The sequence below is a fragment of the Lasiosphaeria miniovina genome (assembly GCF_030549165.1).
Source record: "Lasiosphaeria miniovina strain SMH2392-1A chromosome Unknown B0T26scaffold_7, whole genome shotgun sequence".
In the NCBI taxonomy this organism is placed as follows: domain Eukaryota; kingdom Fungi; phylum Ascomycota; class Sordariomycetes; order Sordariales; family Lasiosphaeriaceae; genus Lasiosphaeria; species Lasiosphaeria miniovina.
Genome location: NW_026848226.1, coordinates 1,577,913 through 1,603,357, shown reverse-complemented (window position 1 = coordinate 1,603,357; position 25,445 = coordinate 1,577,913). Strand labels below are relative to the sequence as shown.

At 54.7% G+C, this 25,445-nt stretch overlaps 8 protein-coding genes across 8 annotated transcripts; 3 read left to right on the top strand and 5 right to left on the bottom strand.

Annotated features, from left to right (window-relative positions):
- Nucleotides 1-1,720: 1,720 nt before the first annotated feature.
- B0T26DRAFT_680049 (Alpha/Beta hydrolase protein) lies at nt 1,721-2,707 on the top strand (the record flags this gene model as incomplete). The annotated part of the gene is made up of 1 exon (XM_060440443.1): nt 1,721-2,707. One exon carries the CDS (start codon nt 1,721-1,723, stop codon nt 2,705-2,707), a length of 987 nt encoding a protein of 328 aa, XP_060291448.1.
- A 2,295-nt stretch (nt 2,708-5,002) lies between these two features.
- On the top strand, nt 5,003-6,890 carry B0T26DRAFT_680048 (pyridoxal phosphate-dependent transferase; the record flags this gene model as incomplete). The annotated part of the gene is made up of 6 exons (XM_060440442.1): nt 5,003-5,244; nt 5,302-5,329; nt 5,375-6,016; nt 6,092-6,447; nt 6,511-6,763; nt 6,837-6,890. 6 exons carry the CDS (start codon nt 5,003-5,005, stop codon nt 6,888-6,890), a joined length of 1,575 nt encoding a protein of 524 aa, XP_060291447.1.
- Nucleotides 6,891-7,495: 605 nt separating this feature from the next.
- Nucleotides 7,496-10,589, bottom strand: B0T26DRAFT_448791 (Alpha/Beta hydrolase protein). The gene is made up of 2 exons (XM_060435094.1): nt 10,217-10,589; nt 7,496-10,157 (listed from the first exon to the last, which is right to left on the bottom strand). The coding sequence occupies exons 1-2, from the start codon at nt 10,306-10,308 to the stop codon at nt 7,751-7,753; spliced, it is 2,499 nt and encodes an 832-aa protein (XP_060291446.1). The 5' UTR covers nt 10,309-10,589; the 3' UTR covers nt 7,496-7,750.
- A 2,201-nt stretch (nt 10,590-12,790) lies between these two features.
- B0T26DRAFT_743634 (uncharacterized protein) lies at nt 12,791-13,350 on the bottom strand (the record flags this gene model as incomplete). The annotated part of the gene is made up of 2 exons (XM_060444287.1): nt 12,791-13,028; nt 13,166-13,350. 2 exons carry the CDS (start codon nt 13,348-13,350, stop codon nt 12,791-12,793), a joined length of 423 nt encoding a protein of 140 aa, XP_060291445.1.
- Nucleotides 13,351-17,330: 3,980 nt separating this feature from the next.
- Nucleotides 17,331-18,321, bottom strand: B0T26DRAFT_680045 (ankyrin repeat-containing domain protein; the record flags this gene model as incomplete). Its single annotated transcript, XM_060440441.1, has 3 exons — nt 17,331-17,612; nt 17,709-17,932; nt 18,207-18,321. 3 exons carry the CDS (start codon nt 18,319-18,321, stop codon nt 17,331-17,333), a joined length of 621 nt encoding a protein of 206 aa, XP_060291444.1.
- On the bottom strand, nt 18,197-19,592 carry B0T26DRAFT_449159 (uncharacterized protein). Its single transcript, XM_060435095.1, has 2 exons — nt 19,147-19,592; nt 18,197-19,054 (listed from the first exon to the last, which is right to left on the bottom strand). The coding sequence occupies exons 1-2, from the start codon at nt 19,194-19,196 to the stop codon at nt 18,373-18,375; spliced, it is 732 nt and encodes a 243-aa protein (XP_060291443.1). The 5' UTR covers nt 19,197-19,592; the 3' UTR covers nt 18,197-18,372.
- A 1,047-nt stretch (nt 19,593-20,639) lies between these two features.
- B0T26DRAFT_448779 (uncharacterized protein) lies at nt 20,640-22,845 on the bottom strand. Its single transcript, XM_060435093.1, has 2 exons — nt 22,067-22,845; nt 20,640-22,008 (listed from the first exon to the last, which is right to left on the bottom strand). The coding sequence occupies exons 1-2, from the start codon at nt 22,389-22,391 to the stop codon at nt 20,735-20,737; spliced, it is 1,599 nt and encodes a 532-aa protein (XP_060291442.1). The 5' UTR covers nt 22,392-22,845; the 3' UTR covers nt 20,640-20,734.
- Nucleotides 22,846-23,840: 995 nt separating this feature from the next.
- On the top strand, nt 23,841-25,185 carry B0T26DRAFT_448070 (uncharacterized protein). The gene is made up of 3 exons (XM_060435091.1): nt 23,841-24,489; nt 24,593-25,071; nt 25,150-25,185. The coding sequence occupies exons 1-2, from the start codon at nt 23,981-23,983 to the stop codon at nt 24,738-24,740; spliced, it is 657 nt and encodes a 218-aa protein (XP_060291441.1). The 5' UTR covers nt 23,841-23,980; the 3' UTR covers nt 24,741-25,071; nt 25,150-25,185.
- The last annotated feature ends 260 nt before the right edge of the window (nt 25,186-25,445 follow it).

Below are 25,445 nucleotides of genomic sequence, written 5' to 3'. Positions count from 1 at the left end.
TTTGTTCTTTGCCTTGTTTTTTGTAAACTGCCGACTTTGAAGGACGGGATATCTATCAAAAAGGGAGGGAGAAAACTCGGACCACGACACACATTCGATGAAGACACCTCATAGGTCACCTTGTCAGGTTTTGTTTCGATCTGTCTACGCCAGAGAAGAGAGGGGAGGGAAAAAAGGGATACGAAGTGAAGCAAAGACACACGATATCAGCACGGAGTGAGGGGGTGGAAGGGGAAGGAGGTCGGAAAAAACATATATATATGTTGTCGTGGGCGGGCGGGAAGGCAGGCGACTGATATATACATACATATATAAACTTATGTAACACGCCCGAAGGAAGGCAGCCCAGCCAGAAGCAAAAAAAAAGTACATATCACATTACTCTACGAATGATGGCCAAAGCCTCTCTACCTCTTTTTCCTCTGCTAGATGAGCAATAGTAAACAACAGCTCTTGACAGTGGACCGACTCCACACACCTAGGCACACACGGACACACATAGACATGCCCACAACACGTGCGCACACGCATGCACACTCCATCCCGGGACTCAGGCTCGCCTGCCTCGGTATGCAGTCTAGATTTTTCAGCAATCAACGCCCGCTCCATTCTCGCTCCCATCTATCCGACATGCACATAGGTAAGGTAAGGTATACACAAACAGCTTGATTCTATCATATTGCCTGCGCACTCTAAAAAACGTGCGACAGCATATTGCAGCCACCCCCGTCCGGTGTTCCCCTCCCCCCCTCTCCCCTTTCCAAAAAGAAAAAGTGTTCGGGATCCAGATCAGACTGCCGTAGCAGCGCAGTTAAAGTAGAGTACCATATATATATATATATATGTGCAAGCGAAAAAAACAACCCCCCCGCTCGAATTGGATGGGGTTGGGGAGTCCCGGAGAGCACCAAGCTACCTACCTTATGCGCCCACCCTATCGGATATATAACTTGTGTTGAAAGGCTGGTCCGGATGCCAGGCCGGTCGGCTAGTTCGGTCGGGTCCAGTTCGGCAGGCAAGTTTCTACTTGCCGGACTTTATGCGGGTGTGCATGTATTCAAAAATGATTTTTTTTCGTTTCGTTTTTCCTTTCTTTCGGAAACCGGCAGAGTTCGCCGGCATACAATCCGATTAGCTCTAACCCCCCCCCTTCCCGTCGGAGGGGTGGTTGGAATAAGGGATATGACATGTAGTATTATTCTCCCTTCAAGGTCCTTGTTAACCACACCCTCAAGTGGACAGCGGAATAATAGAGGTCGCCTATTAATTCTCCGTTTTCCAGGCAAAGGACCCCGACAGACAGAATTTGTGGAGAGTTAGTTTTGCCTGGGGGCGGACCCCCCCAGTTCTGCCGTCGAGCCGGATGTTCCGAGCTGCCGAGCCGAACAGGCGGGGAAGGGGGACATGGGAGGGGGAAGGGAGTTCGGGAGTTTCGGAAGCCCACCGCAGAAAGCTTGGCACTCCGGAAAGAACCCCGACGGGAGGCAGGTGAAGTGGGAAATGTGGGGGGGGTTTAATCGATACTCCCTGCAGTGACAGTTCCACTCTCAACGTCACCGCAAACAGGCGTTGGGAATACGTCGCATGTTTCGCGACTCAGACTTGAAGGATTTCCAAGAGGCCTACCCGTGAGACCCAGCAAGGAGACACTCGGCGAACCAGGATCTTGTTGGGTTACGTGTTATTGCCAGGTTGGTCGCGCGGCGCGCGTCCGAGCGAAATGTCGGCCGATGACCGATTTGCATGGGCCTCAGTTCCCTGGACGCCCGTCGCCGACGACGAGACGGGCAAAGCTATTGGCTGGCGTAAGCAACATGTTCCGTATGTGGCAGGGGGTGTGTCGCTGCAGACCCTCGACGTTTGGATCCCGGCTGGCCCCCCGTCTGAAGCCACCGTTATTGATGCAGCGTCGCTCCCGAGCCGCCCGGGCCATTGGCTGGTCTTTGTCCACGGTGGCGCGTGGTGCGATCCCGGGATAAGCTCGTCGGCCATCTCCGCCGCTGCAAAGCGCCTCCTACGAGGCACAGCCGACCCCGGCCCCGGCTCCGGCCCCGACCCCGGTCCCAGTCTCGATTCCGTGGCTGGTGTGGCGTCGCTCAATTACCGACTGTCGCCAAATCAGGACCCGTCGTCGGACCCGGCCCGGCAGGCCAAGCACCCAGACCACATCAGCGACGTCCTCGCCGGTATTTCGTTTCTGCAGCGTCTGGGGGCCGCGACGGGTCCGTATGTCTTGTCCGGCCATAGCTGCGGTGCGATGCTGGCTTTTCAGGCTGTCATGGATCCGGCGCGATGGGGTCTGAGCATCACCATTGCGAAGCCCACTGTTTTGCTTGGCCTCAACGGACTCTACGACCTCGCGGGCTTCATCGGGGACACGCCCCCAGGGTTCGAGTGGCTACGCGACGATTATGTGGTGTTCACGCGCAACGCCTTCGGTCACGACGAGAGTGTGTGGAAGACAGCGTGTCCTGCGACGGCCACATGGTGGCCAGACGAATGGAGTGAGGGAAGAAGGGTTGTGCTTGTCCAGAGCAGCGGGGACACTTTGGTGCCGTACAGCCAGCTCGAGAAAATGAGGGCCTACCTCAAGAAGTCTCCCTCGCTGCAGGTAGACGAGAAAGATGCGACAGGCGGGCATGACGCGCTGTGGGTGGAAGGTGGCCGGCTCGCCGAAATATTTAGTGAGATCATGTCGGAGCTGTAGGTAAGGCAAGGCACCCCCAACCCCTGTTGGCCGCCTGCGACATGCATTTTGAGCTTTGGCACGAACCCTTTGGGGCTGAGACGAAGCAACATGGACACGGACTTGTATAGAACTTTCGAATCGGACACGCGGCTTCCACATGGAAAATAAATGGCTGATTTGGGTTGTGTTGTGTGAAATGAGTTGAAAAGGAGTTCCCTCACCTTCAGCGGGGACGAAGAATGTATAGTCCGTGTAACAGGGGGCACTGGCTTTCGGGTATGGCACCCGCCTTCACGGCCCTTGTAAGCTGTCCAGCTGGGCTTCTCGTGTAGCCATGAACAATGTTGTTGGTCAGGGGCTTCCTCGCCAGGTATCCGTATAATCAGGTGTAAGCCCCTGAGCTGAGAACTGACGACGCATCGAGCTTGGAGCTGGCTGATAGCATCGATGGCCGGACAAGTGCCATGGGAGATACTTGTTCCGAGTCAGTAAGAACCGCGGTAAATAGCAGGTGGCTGTGTTTCTGTCTCGGCAGTGGGAGAAAGACTGTCGATTTGTGGAAGCAGATCTTCAGTCTTTGGGGCACGATAAAAAAGCAGGAGATATCGTGAGACGTAGGTAGTAGTGCTGGGTGACATTAGGTAAAAACGGTGCCCGAGAACATTCGAATGCCGCGCCACATAATCAGAGCAGATTGTGGCTATGGGTGGTTTTCGCTCGTTACTCAGTCTTCGTATGACCGCGTATACTAACAACGAAGGTATTGCCCCCAGCCCCATGATAGCCATCCGAGGCAAGGTTATCTATCGTTGGCTCAGCTGGTATTGTCTCTCGGTAAGGCTGGCTGCAGAAGGGATCCGTGGGGGTTTGAGACCCAACAACAGTGTGATGATGCGCCACCGACATCGAACCATCAAAAAGTTGAGGGAATTCGCATGTGTAAATATATACCAACCCTACCAGGTAGTGTTTTACGTATGAATTGTACATGCGTTGGGGAATGTCGGTATGGGCTGTCGCGCCATTTTTTGTCTTTGAATGGCTGTCCTTCTCCAAGATTTGCATCTCTGACCTTCTGTGAAATCAAAAAGTGCAGTCTAGTGGCTTCTGCTACCTATGGGCGTGGAGACCAATACGAAGCCCGAATTGCACGGCAGGTGCATTCGCCCTTGCCTGCCGCCCACAGCGTGTTTGCACCCAACTGCCTTCCATTTTATAGTCGGCCGCTCACCCCGCAGCCCAGCGTATTGGTGCTCGCTGCAGCAAGCGCGATCCGTCCGCTGCAGGCCAGGCCTGCCCTGCTGTGTAGGGCGACGGCGGTCCGAAACCCCACTCACCGCATCCGCGAAGGGGCAATAGGTCGCTGAGAGCACTCAGAAACGCACTTGTGCGACGGAAATACAAGCTTTATGAAGCAGCTGCGTCACTCGTGCAGTACAGTACATATGCACATGTGCATAGGTGTGACCGGATTCTGTGGCATACGTAACTGCCCAAGCCCGAACAAAAACGACCTCCACGAGTTCGGCAGGGCAGGTCCCCCCCGCCAACCTGGAAGCTTGGCGGCCTCCAGCTCGCCACCAAACTGGCAGTCTCCTGTCACGGTCCCTTCCGTGGTGTTGTTTCCCTCGCACCTTCCACAGACGGGAGTTGGCTTCGTGTCCATGTCTCCAAAAAACGATTTCAGTCCATTTGCTCGGGACTTGTGCCCAAATTACTGGCTATTGCACAATCGCACAAGGCGCTTACCACATCCTCCTTGAGCGTCCTGGCTGATGAATCATGAGATGTGCGGGGCAGAGCTCCCCCGCCATTTCCGCTGCTTTATTTCCTCCTACCCCTGAGTGGCTCAGCTCGAGCTCCAACTCCAGCTCCAGCTCTCTTACAACCGTGCATGCCGTATCTTTCTTAGGTGAGAGAGGTGCCAACGGGAAATGCAAACAGACCAAACAGACGTTTGGATTAACAAAGGAGTGCATTGGGTGACGCTCCTGCTGCATAAAACCCCTCAGCCAACGCACCTCACTACATCGTCCGCACCTCACCGCCTCGCATCGCAGCGATAGCTATAACAGGGCCGCCTTCTCCCAACCTCTTGCACATCGGTCCTAGCACCTTTGCTAGCTGTCATACTCCATACATTACATCCATACCTTAGCTGCTAAGGCATCTGCTGCATCTGCCCGTCCCATCCCACCTGTCCTGTCCCGTTCCCAGAGACTTTGCAAAGCTTCTTCCTGCTGTGATTCCGCCGTATCCCGTAATAAGCCCGTCGACGTACGTTACTGTACATACATCACAGCCAGAATAAAAATGGTCCACCTCAGCACCATCCCGTCCGAGGACGAGATCGATGACAAGCTCGTCGAGAGCGTCAAGAAGGCCCATCTACAGCTTGTCAACGACGAGGATGCCTTCACCACCAGCGTCTACGGCTCCAGGTTTGCCGCCCTCGACCTGCCCAGGCACGAGATGCCCGAGAGGGAGATGCCCAAGGAGGTCGCATATCGCATGATCAAGGATGAGCTTAGTCTCGACGGTAACCCCATGCTGAAGTAGGTCGATTAAAGCTTCGCCCTTTCGAGTTCCTGGCTTTCGCTGACCAAACACAGCTTGGCTTCGTTTGTCACGACTTACATGGTAATGATTCGCTGTAGGACAAGCACAAGGCCACGCATCAAATAGTCACTGACAGCCGCGCAGGAGGAAGAAGCCGAGAAGCTCATGGCCGAGTCCTTCTCCAAGAACTTCATCGACTACGAGGAGTACCCCCAGTCGGCAGACATACAGAACCGATGCGTGTCCATGATCGGCCGCCTGTTCAACGCGCCAGTCGGCTCCGACCACGCAACCAAGGGCGCAGTAGGCACGTCCTGCGTCGGCAGCTCTGAGGCCATAATGCTGGCCGTGCTGGCCATGAAGAAGCGCTGGAAGAACAAGCGCGTGGCCGCAGGCAAGTCGACCGACAAGCCCAACATCATCATGTCCTCGGCCGTGCAGGTCTGCTGGGAGAAAGCCGCCCGCTACTTTGAGGTGGACGAGAAGCTCGTCTACTGCACCCAGGAACGATACGTCATCGACCCCGAGGAGACGGTCAACCTTGTCGACGAGAACACCATTGGCATCTGCGCCATTCTGGGCACTACCTACACGGGGGAGTACGAAGACGTCAAGGCCGTTAACGATCTGCTGGTGAGGAAGGGGCTCGACATCCCCATTCACGTCGATGCGGCTAGCGGCGGGTTCGTTGCTCCGTTCGTCGTTCCGGACCTTGAGTGGGATTTCCGTCTGGAGAAGGTTGTCTCAATCAACGTTTCCGGCCACAAGGTATGTCCAAGACGGCAGCGTTTGCTTTCCGAGAGTCATAGGCTCAGATAGTGCCGACACTAACCAAAATTACAGTACGGCCTCGTATACCCCGGCGTCGGCTGGGTTGTATGGCGTAGCGCCGAATACCTGCCGAAAGAGCTCGTCTTCAACATCAACTATCTTGGCGCCGACCAAGCATCGTTCACGCTAAACTTCAGCAAAGGCGCCAGCCAGGTCATTGGGCAGTACTACCAGCTGATCCGCCTCGGCAAGCACGGATACCGTGCCATCATGAGCAACTTGACGCGGACGGCCAACTACCTATCCGACTCGCTCGAGGCCATGGGCTTCATCATCATGTCCAAGAAGTCGGGAGAGGGGCTGCCTCTTGTAGCGTTCCGCCTCACGCCCCAAGAAGACCGAAACTACGACGAGTTTGCCTTGGCACAGTACGTACTCACCAGTTGCGGAAATGGAATGGCAGAAAGCTAACACCCCCTCCTCGCCTGCAGCCAGCTTCGTGTGCGCGGATGGGTTGTGCCGGCCTACACAATGGCGCCCAACACCGAAAACCTCAAGATGCTGCGCGTCGTGGTGCGCGAGGACTTTACGCGCAGCCGCTGCGACAATCTGATTGCCGACATCAAGCTCGGCCAGCAGCTGCTCGAACAGATGGACCGTGACAGCATCAAGAAGCAGCAGGACTTTATTCACAAGAACCACACGGCCAGCGGCAAGGCAACCCACAACCACCCCAAGTACCGGGTAAGCCACCCCTTTCACATGATCCCTCACTTCTTCTTCAATATTGTTCATGATGCTAAAGCCGCAACTACAGAAGGAGACGCACTCTATCCAGGGCAGGACCGGCAAGACGCACGCCATTTGCTAAAGGGGCGGCCGGAGAGAGAGCACCCGCCCCAGCCCGCAATAAGACACGAGCAGTTGGCAGAAACTTGGAAGAAGACGAGTTTGGTGCTCAGCCAAACATGCAATCTCAAATGTAGCGGGAAGAAGTTCAGCCACTAGGGGGTTCGTTTGTAGCTGTGAATCATAAAGCAATGACACACATAAACACAAACACGTCCATCGTCCATCCATGATCTAGCAATGTCTGTCTGTCTGTCTGTCTATCCGCATTTGGTCTTTTTGGAAGCACAAATGAAGCAAGCAAAAAATTCAAACCCTTGATTTATCTGCTCCCTACAGATTCTAAAGGAGAAACCATTAGACAATCCGAATCCAGGAAGGGCTGCTACGAATTGGTACTTGAGTCCCAATATGAATGAATCATTGGTCCCCTTTTGGTTTACTACTATAACCAAGGTAAGTACCTACGCACTCCTTGTCGAACCGCACCGAGGCTATCGGGGGACGATAGCGTCTTGAAACAAGCCCCCCGCCCTTTTCAGGGATTCAACAAACAAACAGATTATTCTAAACTGCTAACGATAGCAACACCGAACGCAAACCAGCTCAAAACAACTTCGTTACTGAGCTGGGCAATTTTGACCGCCCGAATAGATGGTGAAAATTGTAAATTCGCGTGTTTTCGGAGAGAGTCCGCTTTGTAGTATTGTATTGTATTGTACATATGTACAGCACACACACACACATCATCGTCAAAACATGTTCGTGTAGATGCCTACGCTTCCATGCCAACCAAAATACATTCCCCCGTTTCTCCCCCCCTTCCAATATCCATCTATTTAACTACCCACAAGTACACCTCGAGAGGGGGGTTTATTTTCTCTATTCCGGATCCGTTGGCAGCCCTGTGAGCCCGCCTGCCAGGCCGTGCATGCGCCTGCTGAGCAGGTCGTCAGAGCTGGCGAGCTTGATAAGGCTGTGGTCCTTTGTGCGCACGCGGCGGACGCCGCCCCTCTTGGATTTCCTTTTCAGGTCACCACCGCCGCGCCCAGCGGCGCCGTTGTTACCGCCCCTCTTGGTTGCCTCGTCGCCACTATCGTCTTCCTCGCCAGCGACGACGTCGTCGGTACCGGCGGGTACACTTTCTTCGCTCACGTATTCTCCCTTGGCGACGCTGTCGGCGCTGGCAGCAGCCCCTCCCCGCCCGGCTGTTGAAGCCACTGGGGGGCTGGCTTCGTCGGCGGCTTCCTTTACCGAGCGGGTCCTCGCCCGCGTCATGCTCATCATCTCGAGCGGCCGGTCCTCGTCGCCGCTCGACTCGTGGCGGAAGTGGTGCCGCCCCGCCGTCGTGGCTGCCCCAGTCGCCGGCGCCGATGCGATGTCTGCAGGTGTTTCCACTAGCGTCTTCCCGCTGAGCAGGCCGTTGTTGCTGGCTACGTCGTTAGTGGGTCTCCGGCCCCTCTTGCGGTCCCGCTCCTTGCGCTCCGCGTCCACAAACACGTCCTCGATCCAGTGGGCGGTGCGGTCAAAGAGGCCCCAGGCCGGCGGGTAGACGGTCGGGAACTGGAGGAAGCCGTGGCTGATGCCGGGGATGAGGGCGACCTCGGCGACATCGCGCTCGTTGAAGCCGGGGGCGTGGGCGTCGTGGTCCTGGTATTCGAAGCGGGTACCTCCGCTGGCTATCTGGGCGGCCTTGACGCGGCGGAGGCGGCCCGAGAAGATAACCGTGTCGTCGACGAGGGGGTCCCGCTCGCCCGTCAGGAAGTATGTCTTTGGAAAGCGCGCCAGCAGCACGTCGGGGGCCAGTATCGGGCTGAGCAAGTAGTCACGGCTAAAGTCGGGGCGGTTGTGTGGCCCGACGTACAAGATAATCATGGCGCGCATCATCTCGGGTGTCAGAACACGGTCGTTGAAGTATGACAGCATGCTCGACATGGCTAGCCGCGTGCGCATCGGCTCCGGATGGTGAGAAGACATGCTTTTCTTTTGCTGGCGCTTTACGGGCACGTCGGGAGAAGAAGGAACTAAACTGTTCCCTTGGCCTTGTTCCTGTTGTTGGGTCTGGCCCCATGTCGTAGGCCCAGAGTGCGCGTACTTGGGCGCGGGATCTTGCACATGGCCGCCATCACTCGCATCTTTATTTTGGGTATTCTCACCTTCTTCTTGGCTGGACGAATCCGAGGTCTTGGACCCCGAGCCGGCATCGTCCTCATTATCAGACTGGTGGGGAGTCCCGACCAGGTCGTTGTACTGCATCGACTTGCGCTGCATGATGGGCTTGTTGGTGCCACGCATGCTGCGATCCTTGATCAGCGCCATCTGCTCGTCCGACATCCAATTGCCAATGTTCATGTCCATGGCAGGATAGAAGAGGATCAGGCCGTCGGGAATAGGAAGATCCAACTGGCCATTGTGGAAGCGACGAACGGGGGAGGAGCCACTCTCGATGATCATCAGCGTCATGGATGTCGCCAGGGTCCCTCCGGCGCTGTCGCCCGTGATAACCACCTTGGGCACCTCCCTTCCGGATAGCCCGATACATCGGCCGCGGCTCTTGATCAGGGTGCAGTAGACATCGTAGCATTCGTTCAGGGCGTAGGGGTACGGGTACTCGGGGGCTTTTTTGTAGTCGAGGCTCAGCACGGGCAGGCCCGTCTTGGCAGCCCAGGCGAGCAGCTTGTCGTCATTGCATCGGGGATCCATCGCCACGTAGCCGCCGCCCGGGATGTCTAAGACAACCTTGTTGTGATGCTCGAGATCGGACAGGGGCCCGTCGTAATAAAGCCAGGCGGAGACGGGGTCTTTGTAGTCGCTAGTGGCCGGCCGGGGTATCCGGATGGCCCGCGGCGGCCACCTAGTAAAGCGCGGGCGGACGAGGCCCTGGAAAAAGCGCAGGTATGGGGACTGGTTCCCCTTGTTCCAGCTGATGCGGAGATGGTCTATTGTCAGGTTGCCTCGGACCTTGCGGACCTTCTCGTCGGCTTTTTCGGCAGCCACCATGTAGAAGACGGAGAAGACGATGGAGGCCAGGTCGCGCAGCCACTTGCTCTTAATCTTCATGGCGGTCCAGAAGCCAGCGTCTAGGGCGGTGAGCACCCAAGTGGCGCGGAAGTAGGTGGCGTCGTACATGTTGGACATGGGCTCGGGGCTCGCGAGGCCGACAAGAGTGCTGAAGTTCCGGGCAGCGTAGAGGTAGATCATGGTCATGACCACGGTCTGCCATGCTGTTAGCCGCTTGGAGAACATGCGCGAGAAGAGGCGGAACACGGGAGGGCCATGTTTGTTGCCCCTATAGCAGCGTCAACGAGGAGAACACACACTCGGCGGGGAGCGAGATCGAGAGCATACCTGAGCAGATAGGCCGACCAGAAGCCTATAACGGCGAGGACCTGCAGCCTTCGGGACTTGACCGAGGGCCTCCCGAGGACGTGGTCTATCATAGCGAGCGAAACTGGTTCAGAGCCAAACGGCCTGGAACGTGTAGTGGGCCAAAGCTCGGCGAGCTGTGCCGGTTCGCTATCTGGTGCCGTCAAACATGGGCTTCAAAACCCGCTCGGATTGGTCTTGGTCTTGGAGTTCGAGGTCGTGTGTACCGGCCGCAGTAGAGACACAAACAAAGACACGGATGACTTCGGATAGAGTGCTACCAGCAGCCCTAGCTACCCCAACTTGTCCCCTCTAACCGCTGCTTTTAAGATGATGTTGTCGGGGCTCGAAAGACGAAAAAGCTCAGCCACCCAGGGCGTAATTCTTTTTGGATAAACAATAAATGGTTGGCTTGGGAAGGTGGGGGAATATCCCAAGACGATTTCCAACGGAGACGAGTCTCGGTCAAGCCAGACAACCCAAGGAGAGGGGTACGATAGAATAAGGAGACGAAGAACGAAGAACAAAAAAACCAATCGTCAGGTAAGACAGCGAGGTAAAAAAGGGGTATGTATCAGAGTAAGGAGAAGAACAAATTCGAGTCTACTTCGGACTTTGCAATGTCGAGCGTACGCACCTACGTATCACGAGACCGCATGATGCTGTTTCTGCTACTTACTAGTAATAACTGCCGTGCAGTGCAGTGCCTCGCCGGCTTTGTTTCCAATTCAGAGCTGCCCACCCGCGTAGAGCCGGTGGAATGCGCGGCCCAGCAGCGCTGGCTTGGCCCCAACTCACGAATCATGGCGTCACGCGCCCGCCTGTTGCGACTGACATGTGAAGAGGGATCAAAGAAGGGCGGCACAGCCTGCGCGTAACGTGGGGGATATTGTGGGGAAACCCCGCCAAAAAGGGGCTGGTTGGGTGCTAGCCTAGCCCAGAGCCGTGCAAGCGAAGCGAAAAACGACACACGAGTTGTTTTTGACATGTGCCTGATGAATAAAAGGGGAAGGGAAGGTAAAGGTAAGAATTCTTTAGCTTGACGGATCTCTTTTAAACTTTAACCTGCACGCACCGTCAGCCGCGGATGATGCATGGCAAACACAGGCGGGCGGGCAACTGCAAGTCCAACCGCTGGGACTCCGTCTAGACCTTCCAGAATCCGGTTCAGCCGATTCGAGCTAGTCCAACTACGGTTTAGCGGGCCAAATGCCGGCGGGGCAACCTCTCCAGACAGCTCCTCTTTCCTTCCTCGGTATCTGTTGGAAGCTCGTGCAACAAATGCTGCGGAGCAAAAAGTAGACTGTTGGTTCGATCGATTCTCGGTACCTAGATCTTCCGTACGTACTCGTACTGCATCTTTCTGTATTCTGTCGAAGCCAGCAGCGAACACGAGGCAGCGGTGCGGATTAGCTATGATCCCTTAATTGTCTGTTTCTCGAGTCCCAAAACACCTCGAGTCCTCGAAGTTGCTTTAGAGGTCTTGTAGGGCTGGGGTTCTCGCAGCCATCCCATCCCCAGAGTCGACAAAAAAGGCAGGAGAACAGAAACCTTCCTTAAATACATAACAGATACACCTGCTTCTTGTTTCTTTGATAGAGATATGAGTATGACTGATACGGAGTGTTTATCTTATCTCTTTTCGTCCGAACGCTACAGCCATGCCCAAGACCCGAGCAATGCCAAGGGGCCCAAACACACGAACCGCTTTGCTTCACACAGGCGCGCTGTCGACAGATATTTCTCGTTAGGGGTTTGTCTTTGTTCCGCATTGTGTATTTTCTATCGCCTACTAAAGAAGCGGTTTCCACAGTTAGATCTATTACCAAAGTGAAATGACTTATACCCACTACCACGCATACGGAGTACACTAAAATGAACATAGTTGAGCATTTGCCGCGGTCAGGTATGGCGCAAAAAGTCAAGCAATTGAATGGCAGTGCTCCGATAGAGTCATACAGGCCGACTTACGCGTTGTGTACTCCGTAAAGAAAGGAGATGCACATTCGATAGCCCAGACGAATCACTCTCAGGCCGTAAAGAGAAGCTTACCGTAGGAGACAACGGCTATCTTAGAAGCAATTCTCGGAGGGGATTATATTTATAGTGAAACATTAATATTTCTCTCTTTTGGTTTCGTCGAAACAAGATTTTATTTCTTTTCACACGCTTTTCGCTGGAATGACTGATCTCATCTAAAAATAAAATATGAATTTTGACGATAGAGAGAAACCAGGAGATAGCTTGTATCGGTTGGCCAGCCCCGGTACAAAAAAAGGTGACTTTGTATCGTTGATATTGCCGTCGCTGTCGCCATCGTCGCAAGTATGGCGGATCCGTTTGGGGCCTGTCCTGGCCATAAACATGAAGGCGAAAGAACAACCCCCTCACCTGCCCAGGCCAATCCACCCCTTCGATTCCTTCACCCCTTAACACCCTTAACTCCCCTGAACAAGAGCAGTCAAAACTTCGGCCATGGCGATAGAGGGTCAAGCACGCACTAACATCCCATCATCCCCCCAAGAGACTCCTTCCTACCGTTCCCCGTCACCCCGCTCAAAGGTCGACGCAAAAGTCCAGAGTGGTGGTGACAGTGACGGTTGGCGTGGGCGCTGTGGAGACGGAGCCAGTGACGCCGAAGCACGAACAGGCCGAGGCGTAGGCGGCGGGAGAGGAGCAGGCAGAGGCGTATGTGGGCACCACGCTGGCCGTCTGGGTGACCTGGCGGGCCTCGAGAATGAGGTCGCGCTTGAGGGGCGTGGCGCCGGCTTCGTCAACCGTGACAGTGGTAGTGCTATATAGTATGGTTAGTAGTTGATGAGATTTTATTTCATTTTATAAAATATAGATATTCGCAGCAGGGAGCCAGGTGGCGGCGAGGGAAAAAAAAAGAGTAGGGCCGAACGAATCGAGAGGAAAGGTCGAACTTACGTCGGCGACGGGGTGACAACTGTCAGCAGGAAGCTCTTGCAATCGGCAGACCGGACGCTGGCCGGAGAGATGCCCGGGCGAGTACCGGATATGGCACGGTTGCAGTTGTTGCCGGCGCATTCCCGACGGTCGAGCACCGAGGCGAGAGCCAGCGAGACAAACGACAAAACAATGGCGAGCTTCATTTTGAAAGGATTGCAGCGTTGGAGTTAGATAGACAGATAGACGATGGTGTTTTTGCTGCTTACTGTCTACTGGCCGCCTACGTATATAATAACTCTCTTAGGCAAAGATTTAGGATGGGGGAAGGAAGTAGGATGGGATATGTGTGGGCGGCCGCGGTTTTGGGCCCATTGTATCTATAAACGGCGTGCTCGCACTCTTGCACGTTGGATGCTCGCCGTTTTGCAGTCGGGCTGACAGCACCAGTGGTTGGGCGGTGGAAGCATGTTCACGGGCCTGGTTGGGAGGCTTGCAACCTGTGCCTCGTCCGGGCCCCTCGATTGGTCTGCGGGAAGCTCCAACCAGTGAGGCGAAGACTCTCGAGGCACGTCGGACGAAACGGGTGAGGGCATGTACGTGCAAGCTCAGCGTGCAGGGGTCCTTGTCAAGGCCAAAAAGCCATGCGTCGCCGATGCTTGTCGTTGACCTGACGAGAAACCCGATTGTTCGGGTCTAGTGTCGTAGGTAACTTGCAGCAACTTGCAGACGATAGATGCAAGTTGCGCCGGATATTGTTGTTCCCTTGTCCACCGTCTATGGTCTAAAAAGAAGCTGGCAAGCCACATGGAGCAGCCCGTGCCATTTCGTTCGCTCGCCGCCCCCTTTCTTGATCGAAGACATGCTGGTGCAGGCACGCCGCGTCGGGAAGTCAATGGCTGCAGTGCAGGCGGGATTCACGTCGATCTGGGTTGGATGACTAGCGCGGGACTCACCGTCTCACCCAGGTACAGTACTGTATGTATGTACGGGACGGATACTGTCGCCGGGGTTGGCAGTGTGTCACTGTGTAAGTGGTCGGCTTTGGCGCCCCGCCTATACGCGGGAGCCAGAGAAATGTCTTCACTTTGCCCGATCCGTCCAAACATCTTCACTGTCATTTCTTCTGCTTCTCTTCTGGAACCAACAAAGCTGGGATTTGAGGCTTGCAAGCCAATCGCCCGCCTCCTCCGCTGCCAATGACGAGCAGCCTGGGTCTCCGTCGTTAGGCTCGGTTGGAAGATGGAGCGCGGAGTCGGAATACATCCCGTACGCGCGCTTATCCGTCAAAAATAGTTCGGGCGTTGAAGAGTCGAGGCAATTGACAAAATTCCGATGAGCCACTAATCTCTCTCGCCCGGAAACTGGAACGAGCGAGCTCGACGGGCCAAGTTCCTCCTCAACTGCCCAAAGTGGAACCGATGGCTGGCGCCACAAGCTGCGACGCCCGACGAAGCAGATTGCAACCTCTTCCCACGAGGTCAGGTCGTGCGTGAGCGACTTTCTTCCTCGTTGCTATCGTCATGAGGGCACCTGTAAAGGTATGCCGCTTCGTCGTCGTGTCGTGACTTCCCGACAAGACTTTTAGTGTCTCAGCTTGCTCAGTTGAGGCTACCTTGGATTAGGTTAAAACGAAGAAGCGCATCCGTGATCCGAGCTATTGGCCGATTCCCGTCCATCGTTTGGGCCTTTTAGCTGGAGCTTGGCGAGTCAATTCATTCAATGTTCCACTGCCAGGCCCGCAGTCGCCAACTCAGGGCTGTTTGTAAATGCACCTCTGCTAGAGGAGGCGGGGAAGGAACACTTGTGCAGATGCAACCCCCGCTTATCTCCAGCCTTCCTTCCCTTTTCCACGTTCCTTCCTCTTTCCATTCTTGGTCCGACGCGGAGTGTCGGGACGGGCGGTTTACGTGAAAAGTCCCACCAATTCAAAGACAGCATCTTGTCTCCTTAGGTTATCATTCGCCTTCTTCAGTTCGACTTTGCCCCAAGTTCAGCCTTGGCTGACGGGCTTCAGCGATGGCTTGCGTGTGTTGTGTGTGGCTCTGGTCACCCTTTTCCATCATCCTCCAGCAATGCCTCATCAGATGGAATAGTCAGCCGCGTCAGTCGCCCTCCTTCGGAACTAGCCCAGCTGCCTCCAAGCTTAGGCGCAAGACTCAAAGACGGACAGTACCGCACACCACGGACGGGGCCGAGTTTCCGTGTGGTCGAGTGTCCAGATACCTCCCAGTCCGTGCCAAGACCGAATCGTAAACTCGTGCAGTATCTTGTTGGTTCGATGGAACATTAGCTAAGTATGATAGGTTTATTATTTCTGGAACCCAATGTTTTCGCGGCCTTGGTTCATCGCACGCACCTTTGTTTCTGGTTCGTTTACTTTCGCAGGATCATACTATGCATCGCCGGTGCTCCCCTTCCTTGTCTTGGGAATGGACCACAGTGCTCGCCCGACCGGTCCCACCTCAATAAACTAAGCAAACAACTACAATTTACAGCATTCGAGAGAGATAGAAACCCGAGACATTGCTGAAAGCTCGTATGTTGTGCCCAAGCCCTGAACAGTACCAGGTAATTTCTCTTTTACATCATCCCCTGTACTTCGTATACCCATGCCAGATATTTGCGCAGCCTGCTCTTCAACCCCAGTCTCCTTATCTTTCCGTTACTCTCGCGACGTTGATAAAAGAGAGCTCACCACTACTGTCTAGCACATACGGCCATAGATATTAGAAAACTCGGGTTCTCTAGTACCTACCTATAGTCGTATATAAAAGTTGGCTAGTCTACCCCACATCACTAAAAACCAACACAGTTGGATTCAGGTGGGCCTCACCTCGCCCACCTTGCAGGTACAGTACAGGAGGTAAGTATACTTCTTTGACGGGTCCGGAATTCACTTTGTTGGCCGGTTATAAGATCTCCGGTTGGATTGTTATCGTGTTAGGCGTCCAGTTGGCCCAGTCGGCCCGGTTCGCCTAGGTCGTTAGCCCAGACCCAGTTGGCACACTTGGCCGCGGGGTGGAAGCCACCAAAGGGATGTCCAAAATAAATTGCATACACAAGTGATGAAGGTGAGGTCCGGAGGAAGACCGGGGCTTTTTGAACGGCCTGTGAAGTGACCTTGAGCCAGGCCATGGTAGTAGACTCGACACTATTAAACCTTACTTCGGAACATCACTTAAAACTCTAAAAAACGGTACTCCCACACCGCTGGCTCAGTCCCCTTTTTTGCGGTGAAGCTGTTCTCGGCAACTGGCTACTTATTCAGAAGGCGAGAAACTTGCGACATCAAAGTCCGTAGAAGAATACCTCCCATGGACGGGAAACTAGCTAATTGTCTACAGGAGTGCTGTCCAACTGTTTACTGAAATGCAAGCGGCCAGTTTCAGGCAAAGGCTCCATATATAACCTTTCAACTACTGTCCCCCTCATGATGGGTGCTTCTCCACAAGGACCCTCGCAACTACCTACCTTGGTGTCCTCGCGATGGGTGCCTCTCCAGTCTCCTCAGAGACCCTCTCTCTCCCTCGGACCGTGATGACTTTTCGGGCCTTTCTTTTGAACTGGTCTGTTCAAGTGTTTCGAGGTTTGCGTAAGGCACGAAGTCTGGCGCAAAAATTAAAAGGGGTCACGTCACTTTCCCCAGTGCCAAGTTCAGGACACTACGTTCCAAAATTGGTTAAGCCTCACGCCAGCTGCCCGGCCAACAAGCCAACCTTTCACAGCGCAAAAAGATGGAGGTCTTCGGGTCTTACAGTGAGTTCAGCGATTTTCAAGGTCTTGGCCGGCACCTGGCAAACTTTCTATTGCTGTGGGGGTTCAAAACTTGGCAAATGTGAAGGATGGCCCTCTCTTTTTGCCTTAGCCTTCGTATCTATTCTGTTGCAAGCCTGGAAGCCATCAGCATGGCCGTGATGCTGGCTGGGTTCGGAATAAATATGTTTCGAAGTTGCTTGTTCTAGCAGCCCTGGGGGATGGGATGGGAACCCATTAGTATGGCCGTGATGCTGGCTGAGCTCGGAAGAAGTGTGTTTCGAGGTTATTTGTTCTGTTCCAGGCAGCCCTGGGGAGTGGAACGAACCGGCTACCATGGCCGTGATGCTGGCTGGGCTCAGAAGAAATGTGAAGTATATACAGTGTCGCTAGGTTCCTCGCATATAACATTGTCTATACCATCACATATCTACTGATACTCTAACACTTTTCCATACACCTCGCAGCCGCCAAGGCCATGGCCGGCCAAGATGTCCATAGCCTTGACATCGCCCACTGATACGGCAACGTGCAGGACGGTGCTGACGTTCTTGGAAACTTGGAGATGATCCGCGAGGGCCACCAAGAGCAACTCGAGCCCCTCGTAGAAATCACCACTGATGGCTTGCTGCATCACGCTGGTGCCATTGCTGTCGACTGTGTTCTTGTCGGCGCCCCTCTCTAGCAAATAGCGAGCGACACCAATATCTATCTGGTTGATGGCTCAATGAAATGCTGTCAGGCCATGGGGCTGTTTCTTGAGGTTTATGTCAACAACGCCCCCTGGCAACTCAAGTAGAGTCTGTACGGCGAGGATGTTCGTGCCCAGTGCGGCATATTGAAACAGCAGCATTTCCTCGGGATTGGCGCCGGCGTCGAGGAAGAGTCTCAGGCACTCGGCGCAGACTTTTTCTTTCCCTTTTGCGGGAAATGCTGCGGCGTACTCGGGCGCTGGCCTGCCATTCCCGTCTCGGGCATTGTAATCGGCGCCAGCCTCCAAGAGCATCTGCACCGCCTCTAGGTTCCCCCCATCTGGCCGCAAAGTGCAGCGCAGTCTGGCCCATTTGGTCCCGGACGTTTATGACGTGACAAAACTCCGCCTCACTGTTACTACGTATCATTTACATTGCGGAAGAAAAGGAAATCAGGTATATCCCTACGATGATCTTCTGAAGATATGACAGGCATAAATGGTCAATGGCTTCAGAAGCAAAGTCCTCTGAAAGCAGGCCCTCAATTTAGACCATACCGCGCGGTCAGCCCCAGAGTTTGTGTATCGCGAGGTCCTTTCGGAACGAGGACCCACGGTCGTTTTTGGAGTCGGGGTCCGCGCCGTACTGAAGCAGCAGGCGGAGCTTTTGCTCCTTGCGGCTCTCGTCACAGGCAACTCTGAGGCAATTCTTGCAAAATGGAAGACCCATCACTGTATTTGATGTCTGTGACGCAAGGGTGCTGGTTGTCGAGGAAGGCCTTCAAGTCTTCGGCGCCCCACGAAGGATAAATGGCACGGAATATGCTTCTATCAGATATTTCGAACTCGATTCGCCACCGAAAAGCCGGATGGTCTGCTGCTGGTTACCCACGCGGCACGATGGAGAGTCACATCTTGTTGTCGACGTTGCCGAAGAGCTGCCCACTGGGAACCCAGAGTAGCCAATGAACAGTTGGCCGATGGCCTGTAGAAAAGCCTTGGGCATTGCCCAAGAGACTTGTGGCCACCGGGCACTATGGCACATGGTATGACAGCGGCATGAAAATGTTGTGGCGCACGTGGAGCCGCCGAGTGTCGCCGAAAAATAGACCGTATGCATTCGGTGTGCGGTGTTGTTGTAATTTGGGAAGATGGTCGACGTCTCAGGCTGCTTGGTCCCCCCCAGCGATGATGCACTCTGGATCTGACTATCTGCGGGAGTTGAAACTGGACTAGATCGAGGTGGCTGGAGAGACGAAATGGCTTCTTGGATTGTAGACAGCGGCCGTGATATTTGTAGTTGAAGCTTAGCAGTGCTGCGGCCCAGAACTTGCAGTTCTTGGAGAGCTGTAAGCTGGGCTGAAACATGAGAGAGAGTGCTGCCTTGCTGGACGAGTGGGCGGCTGTCGGATATAGCTGAAGAGACGCTGTGGAGCTGCAGCTCTATTCGAGTCGAGGTGGTGCTGAGTTGCTAAGTACATGTACGCACTAGTTAGAAAAATGATGCTATTTGAACTGCTCCTCTTTGTCTATTTGTTAGGTTCAGTCGACTTACGCATTATTGGCAGCCAATATCTCGTGGATCCCTCGCCGCACCTCGCGCATTTCGTCCTTCAAAGTTGTGGCTCTGGACTCGTGTAACACCCATTTGACTCTTTGAAGCGACCGCTTCCTCTTGAGAAGGTCTGACGAGAGCTTGTCTAGTTTTGAGAGGACGTCGTGAGCTTTGTCTAGCTGTGACTTGAGCACCGCAGCACCGGCGGTACTGTCATCAGAACTGAGCTGCCAAGCCTGTCCTGGGCGCGTTGAGTTTGATCGAGAACAAGGGTAAGGTCTGCAATCTCGTTTGATAACGCAAGGAGCTCGTGACCATTCCTCAGCCCCCTGTGGATTTTGTGCAGGGCTCCAGAGATGCGGGTTGTGGTGGTGATCAGGCTCGCAATCCCCGCGAGCATGGATAACGGTTCAGCCATCATGTTGTAGAGCCTTCAGAACACGTTGAATGAATAGTATAAACAAGCTATATTGCCAGAGTTAGTAGTGCTAGTAGTAAAAAGGGAGAGGCGAAGATCAAGGCCTGGAGGATATTCCAAAATGGGGGTTTCACTAATATGTTATGAACTACCTATCCACGAAGGAAGTAGTACAGCATATAAATTAGGATCTGTTTAGCCTGGTATCTTACGTATAGGCTATGTATGATAATTTATTTGTTGTGCAGTTTGCGAATCCGTGAATTCGAAAATCAGCCTTTGCTGTGCCTTTGGAGCACATATATTTCTTGCATGCTGAAGAGCTCTCCTGCCGACTTCTTGCGCCATTCCCTGGTTGACGGTCTGAGAGCGAGGACGGCAGAACTAAAAGATATCGGCATTGGTGCTGCACATTTGCAGCTGAGACTGATATGCCAAGAGCCGGAAGCCTTTACATCGCCGATTTCCCAACGACCTAGACGTGGAGCAGGGCTCAGAGCTCGTCCGACATGACATCGTCGCACCCCCCCTGCTCAGGAGGCAATGGCAGTGGCGGGGATCTGACAAAAAAGCGGGCGGGAAGTAGGATATCAAGACTTCCTTTCGTATATGCAGGGCTCGCTTGCCATCTTCGTGGACCAACAAGCCAAAAGGCCTTGGCCACAAGAAATAGGAAAGACGAACAAAATATTTGACATGGAATCGTGCAACGTAGAACAGAAGAGGAGGCTGTCATAGGAGTCATCAGGGCTCAAAAGGTGAAGACCCTCCCAGTTGCTACAGGTAGAGTATCCCATCAACGCCCAATGAGCACAAAAAGAGGATGACCATCCTCTCCATGCTTGTCGTATATGCCAAGGAAAAAGGGGGGACTGGCCAAACTCGCTCAAAAAGCCAGGTAAAAGAAGCCAATGACTTGCTTTAATTCGCAACGGGGAATAAGTGGAAAGATCGTGGCCAGCAGGATGACTCCGTCCCATTTTCCTTTCGTGTACCCAAACCGACCTTCCGTTTATACCAAGCCCTTGAAAAACGAGGAAAAAGAGGATTTAGCGCTGACAGCTTATCGCGCAGTAGAAAGATGTACGCATTTGAACGGGCGAGGCTTGATCCATATGGCGGAGAAGATGTCTGTGGTGATATTTTCGAAGTGATTTCGAGGTATTTCTTTCACGATTGTGAATCTGGTGGGGGAGGCCGCGGTACCGGCGCTCTTGGTAGGGTCGGAGAGTTCATCCCTCGCTCGCCATCCTCCAGCCCGGCAGAGGTCTGACCGGCCTGTCTGTCAGAAGGCCCATAATAGCCGTGCATTTCGGCAGACTCGCTCACTACCCCTAACTGGCCACCGGCACCGAAGCCTGTAGTCACTGATCCCTGACGAACATGACCAAAGGTTACTCGCGGACTGGAGCCCGCGCCACTGCCTGAGCGATTACGGCTTCCGCCGCTGCCAGCAGAGGGCAACTCGGCATATGTACCGCTTGTATCCAACTCGGGAACTACAAGTGGGCTGTTGGCGCCGGCACTGTGCTCGCTTCCGTCGGCCGATAGCTCGCTTGCGTTGCTCTGCTGGCGCCAGTGATGGTGGCCATTCTGGCCTTGGGTGCTCTGGCTGTCAATGCTACCGCGTATAGCAGCCGTGCTCATGTTATTCTGCGCGCCCGGAATGTTGTGGACGCGTGCTGGTAGATCAAAGTACCCCCCGTTGGAGTCTGGGCTAGCGTGCCGTGAACTCATCATGTCGTTCTGCGAGGGCGTACGGTCAGAGTCGGAGCGCCCGCGTGTCCCCACATGCGGCGTGGCCGAGCCGCTGACCGGCGTTTTGATTAACGGGTCTATGCTCATGTCGTCGGATGGCGCAGCGTGCAACTGCCGTCCGTAGTACGCCATCTGCGCCTGAGACTGCGACTTCGTTTGGTGGCCGCTAGACGAACCCTTCTTAGACTCCATAACATTTTGGACGCCTTTTAGGCGCCTGATGATGAGGAAAGCCGCCACAACAACGACTATGAGGAGAACCACAACGCCGGCGATGATGCCTCCAAGTGCCCCTGGACTGAGGCCGCCGCCGCCGCCACTGTCTGGGGTGACGATGGCACTGCTCTTCGGAACGCTGGTTGGGATGAATTTGGCAGCGGCAATATTTGTGTCTGAAGGAAGGCCGGATGGGGGACTAGGCGTAGCCACGACAACGGATGTTTCCGTGGTTGTAATCCTGTGCGTGCCGGACGTTGTTGTAACGGCTTGAGTGACTGTACTGGTAACTGGGTTGGTAGAGTAACACGCGCTCTGCGCGCATCCCATCCCGCTCTGGCAGCATCCAAAACTCATCGAAGCAGGACACAGAAAATAGTTGTTGGGACAGGATGTATAAGTGTTGGTGATGCCGACGGGAGGCGTACAGTCATTGGTACCGCATATGTAACCGACCGGGCAGCAACCACCTTTACGTCGAGTCTAGTCAGTAAAATAGTTGCCAATGATGCAAATCAGTCAACGAACCTGAGTCAGAGGCCGCGCAGTTGAAGTAGCCTGCCTTGCCACATGCTGATGTTGGTCCCGCGGTTGTCGCATAGCAAGAATCCGTCGCGCAAGAATATCGCGGGGGACAACACCCTCCGCCCAGCGTTTGGGCGCATAGCGAATAGTCGGCCTGGCAGGTGCTCGTGTCTCTCCGCAGGGGATGAGCCGTCACTTGCGCCTTGGCCACCCTGTGAAGAAGCGCATCGTGCCTTTGCCTCCCCGCATGCGAAGCCGCTGCTTCACCGCCGAGAAGCGCGGAGACGAGCAACACCAGCCCGGGGGCACACGTCGAGGCTCTGCGCATCGCGGCCGTTGGGGCGGGCTGTCCGCTTATCGGCTCTTATCAAGCTCGGGGTAGGTGATGGCCGAGGTTTGTTAGTCGTGGACGGGTAAACCGCGCAGCATTCCAAATGCCGATCTCCGGTACCTTGGCAGCTATAGTCGGCTCCGATCTCAAAACGACGAGGCCTCGCAAATGGGTCGGATCTCGCCGTGTAGGGGTCGGGTCGCTGGCGCAATGGCTAGAACTTTCACTGTAGTATGAAAGCAAAACTTGTCGGGGCCAGGGCGAGGCTCCGACTTGGGAAGCAGCTCCCTTTTCTCTGTGAGAGGATTGCGTGGATGGTCGAAGGTGCTGACGGCGGGGCGAAGCAGGCGAGCAGGCAACGCCACTATCTCCCGTGTGGTCGGGACCGGGGCATCAAGCGTGGCACGAACGAGAGCCAGACCGCTTACAGCAGGTCGGACTGTACAGCACTGTACCTAACCCGCGGGTTTGCGAGGCTGGGTATGTATACCACTGTATCCACTGTTTGTATACAGTGCTGTTCTGCACCGGCTTAATCCCTCGGTAGGGCTAATAAGACGGGACGCTAGAAAGCGAGAGTTGGTGAATGTTTGTAGACGCCGACGGGCCCAGATTAGACATCAGATGTCGACGACGATCTAGCGTGACGCTGAAGCCGAATCGACGGGAGCTGGGGAGAAACTGAAATCGACGGGAACCCAGTCCTCCGGGAAGAGATCGTCGATATTCTTTCCCTTTAGAAGCTATTCGAGCGCCTTGAGAGATGCTCGCGACCGGGGGTGGCACTCTCTCTTAGGCCCCCAGGTTGTAATCTGACGACCACCCCAACATGCCGCCCGCATCTATCGCAAATCCCAAGTGGCACGGCTGGCACGGCGGGGCGTCCATGGACTTTGGGGTATCCGTATGTCCCGCACAATCGCGGGCGCCCCGCCCAATCAAGAGACCGACATCCGTGGTGTCAGCCCTAGGAACACGGCGATTGGCTTGTTAGAAGTTGTCGGGCGTCGACCCATTCACATTCAAGGCCAGCCCTCCAAGCCGGAGGGATGTGTGCGACGACGCATGCAACACATACACATATACATGCTGATGCTGATGCTGATGCCGATGTTCCCCCCCCCCGCAGACTTGAGGGAGGGGATGGTCAGGCTGTCGATTGCTTCCAGATGCCGATTAATTGTCCTTTCGGCCCCCCCCAAAGCTAAGCTGTCGCGTATGTTCCTCGAGGAGCCGAGAGGCACAGACTGCCATTTGGAGGGGAGGGGCGGACGGCTTGGAATCCATCATGGTTGCAGACGTTAACACACTACGCTAAGGTGGTGGTTAGCGAGGAACGAAAAAAGAAAACGCGAAGCTTTTTTGCTGTGTTTTAATGGACTGATTACTGCTTCTCCTCTCCACACACACACACGCCACGGGCAGCAGTCCGACTTTTTCTGTGGCAGCGGGATGGGGATGCCTCAAGGCAGCCACAATTGTCCCACCTCCGTCCCTTGCCCTTTCCTCCGAGAATGCTGCCGAACCAGCAAACACAGCAGTGACGGTCAGCGCTTACTCCGCAGTACGCACACGACATTCCTAACATGGAAATGCTCTCCATCAATGCTGGCAACGGACGAGCCAAGGTAGCTCCCGTCGTACATGTACATACATACATACATGTTCCAAACCAAGGCAATGTTGAAGTCGGCTCTCTGCTGCCTGGGCTGGACAGCTTTCTCTTGATCTTGGAGTTGCACGTGGGAAAGCGTGGCGATGCAGCAAACCTGGGGTTGTGTTGGCGCATTGGAATATGTTTCATGTTTTTCAGCTCTTCTTTTCCACTGCAGCCACCAACCTTCCGTGGCCCCCGCCTCCCGGTCGGGTTGTGGCCTTTTGTGTGTTTTCCAACAGGCTCCAGCTCAAGTTGGTGGTGCTGTTACCGCCTGCCACCACACCTGGCACGCCGTAGCTGGCTAGTCTCTTGTCCGGCCCGGAGCGAGGGGGCGGCGGGTTTGTGGAGAAAATGCGCCAATCGGGGCCGTGGATGGGATGGATTCCTCTCGAGAAACCAACCGCTTCAGGTTCCAACGGTTTTTCTAAACGTGGAAGTGTAAGTATGTGGTGATGGGAGCCTCGAGTCAAACACGCCGATCCGGAGTCTACGCGGACTTGGGAGAGACGAGGCCTAGTCTGGCAACTGACAAAGTCCCCAGGCCAAGAGCCAGCGGACGACCCTCGATGCAGGCAGAATGCCGAGAAACACTCGAGGTCCCAAGGTTGGGTCGTCCATCCCATCCCACATTCCTACCCCGCCAAGTTCTTTCGCTGTGCCTCTTTCTTCAGCGAACAAATGAAGATTGATTACATGGTAATTGCCCTGGAGAGGGGCCCGAATGACGCGTTCACAAAGCACCCCCAAACGACGGTGGAACGTGGGATAGCTGAGGGAGCCAATATACAGGTGTTGAACGATTTCAGCCCCCATGTGTCAAGCGTTTACTCAGCTAGACCATTCGGCTCCCTTTACTTCCGAACGACAGAGTCAACCCTGAAGCAGACGTTGGCAGTCGGGAGGGAGAGAAGTTCACCGGTCCCGGAAGCACGACGTGTCTCGAAGACCCTTGGCGTCTCCTCCATGGAAAAGAGTCGACGGCTCAAGTCTTGTGTGCACTTCAGATTCCTGCCTACCTAGGTGAGCATCGGTACCTACCATCCGGAGCCAGACAGAGCCCTTCAGCCCGTTCGTCGCTTAAAGAGGAGCCCCAACAAGCGGGTTAGGTTAAGTCCTTCAACATGGGACCTGTCTGTGGAGAACAACTTATCCAACGAGTCGGGACCTCATCAGTTCGGATGATCCCGAAAAAGGGAAAGAAGACGTGGACGACGACCGCAGATTTGCCGTGAAAGAGTAGCTACTATGTACCGTTCGGAGGCGCTGCGCTCTGATACGATCGACATTTAGGCCGGCTTATCGGGCCACAGCGGGTTCGTCCAGTCTCTTGGGATGGGCTACGCCACTAGACCAGACTGCCGGGGCTTGGATTTCGAGCGGGTCGCTTAGTAACT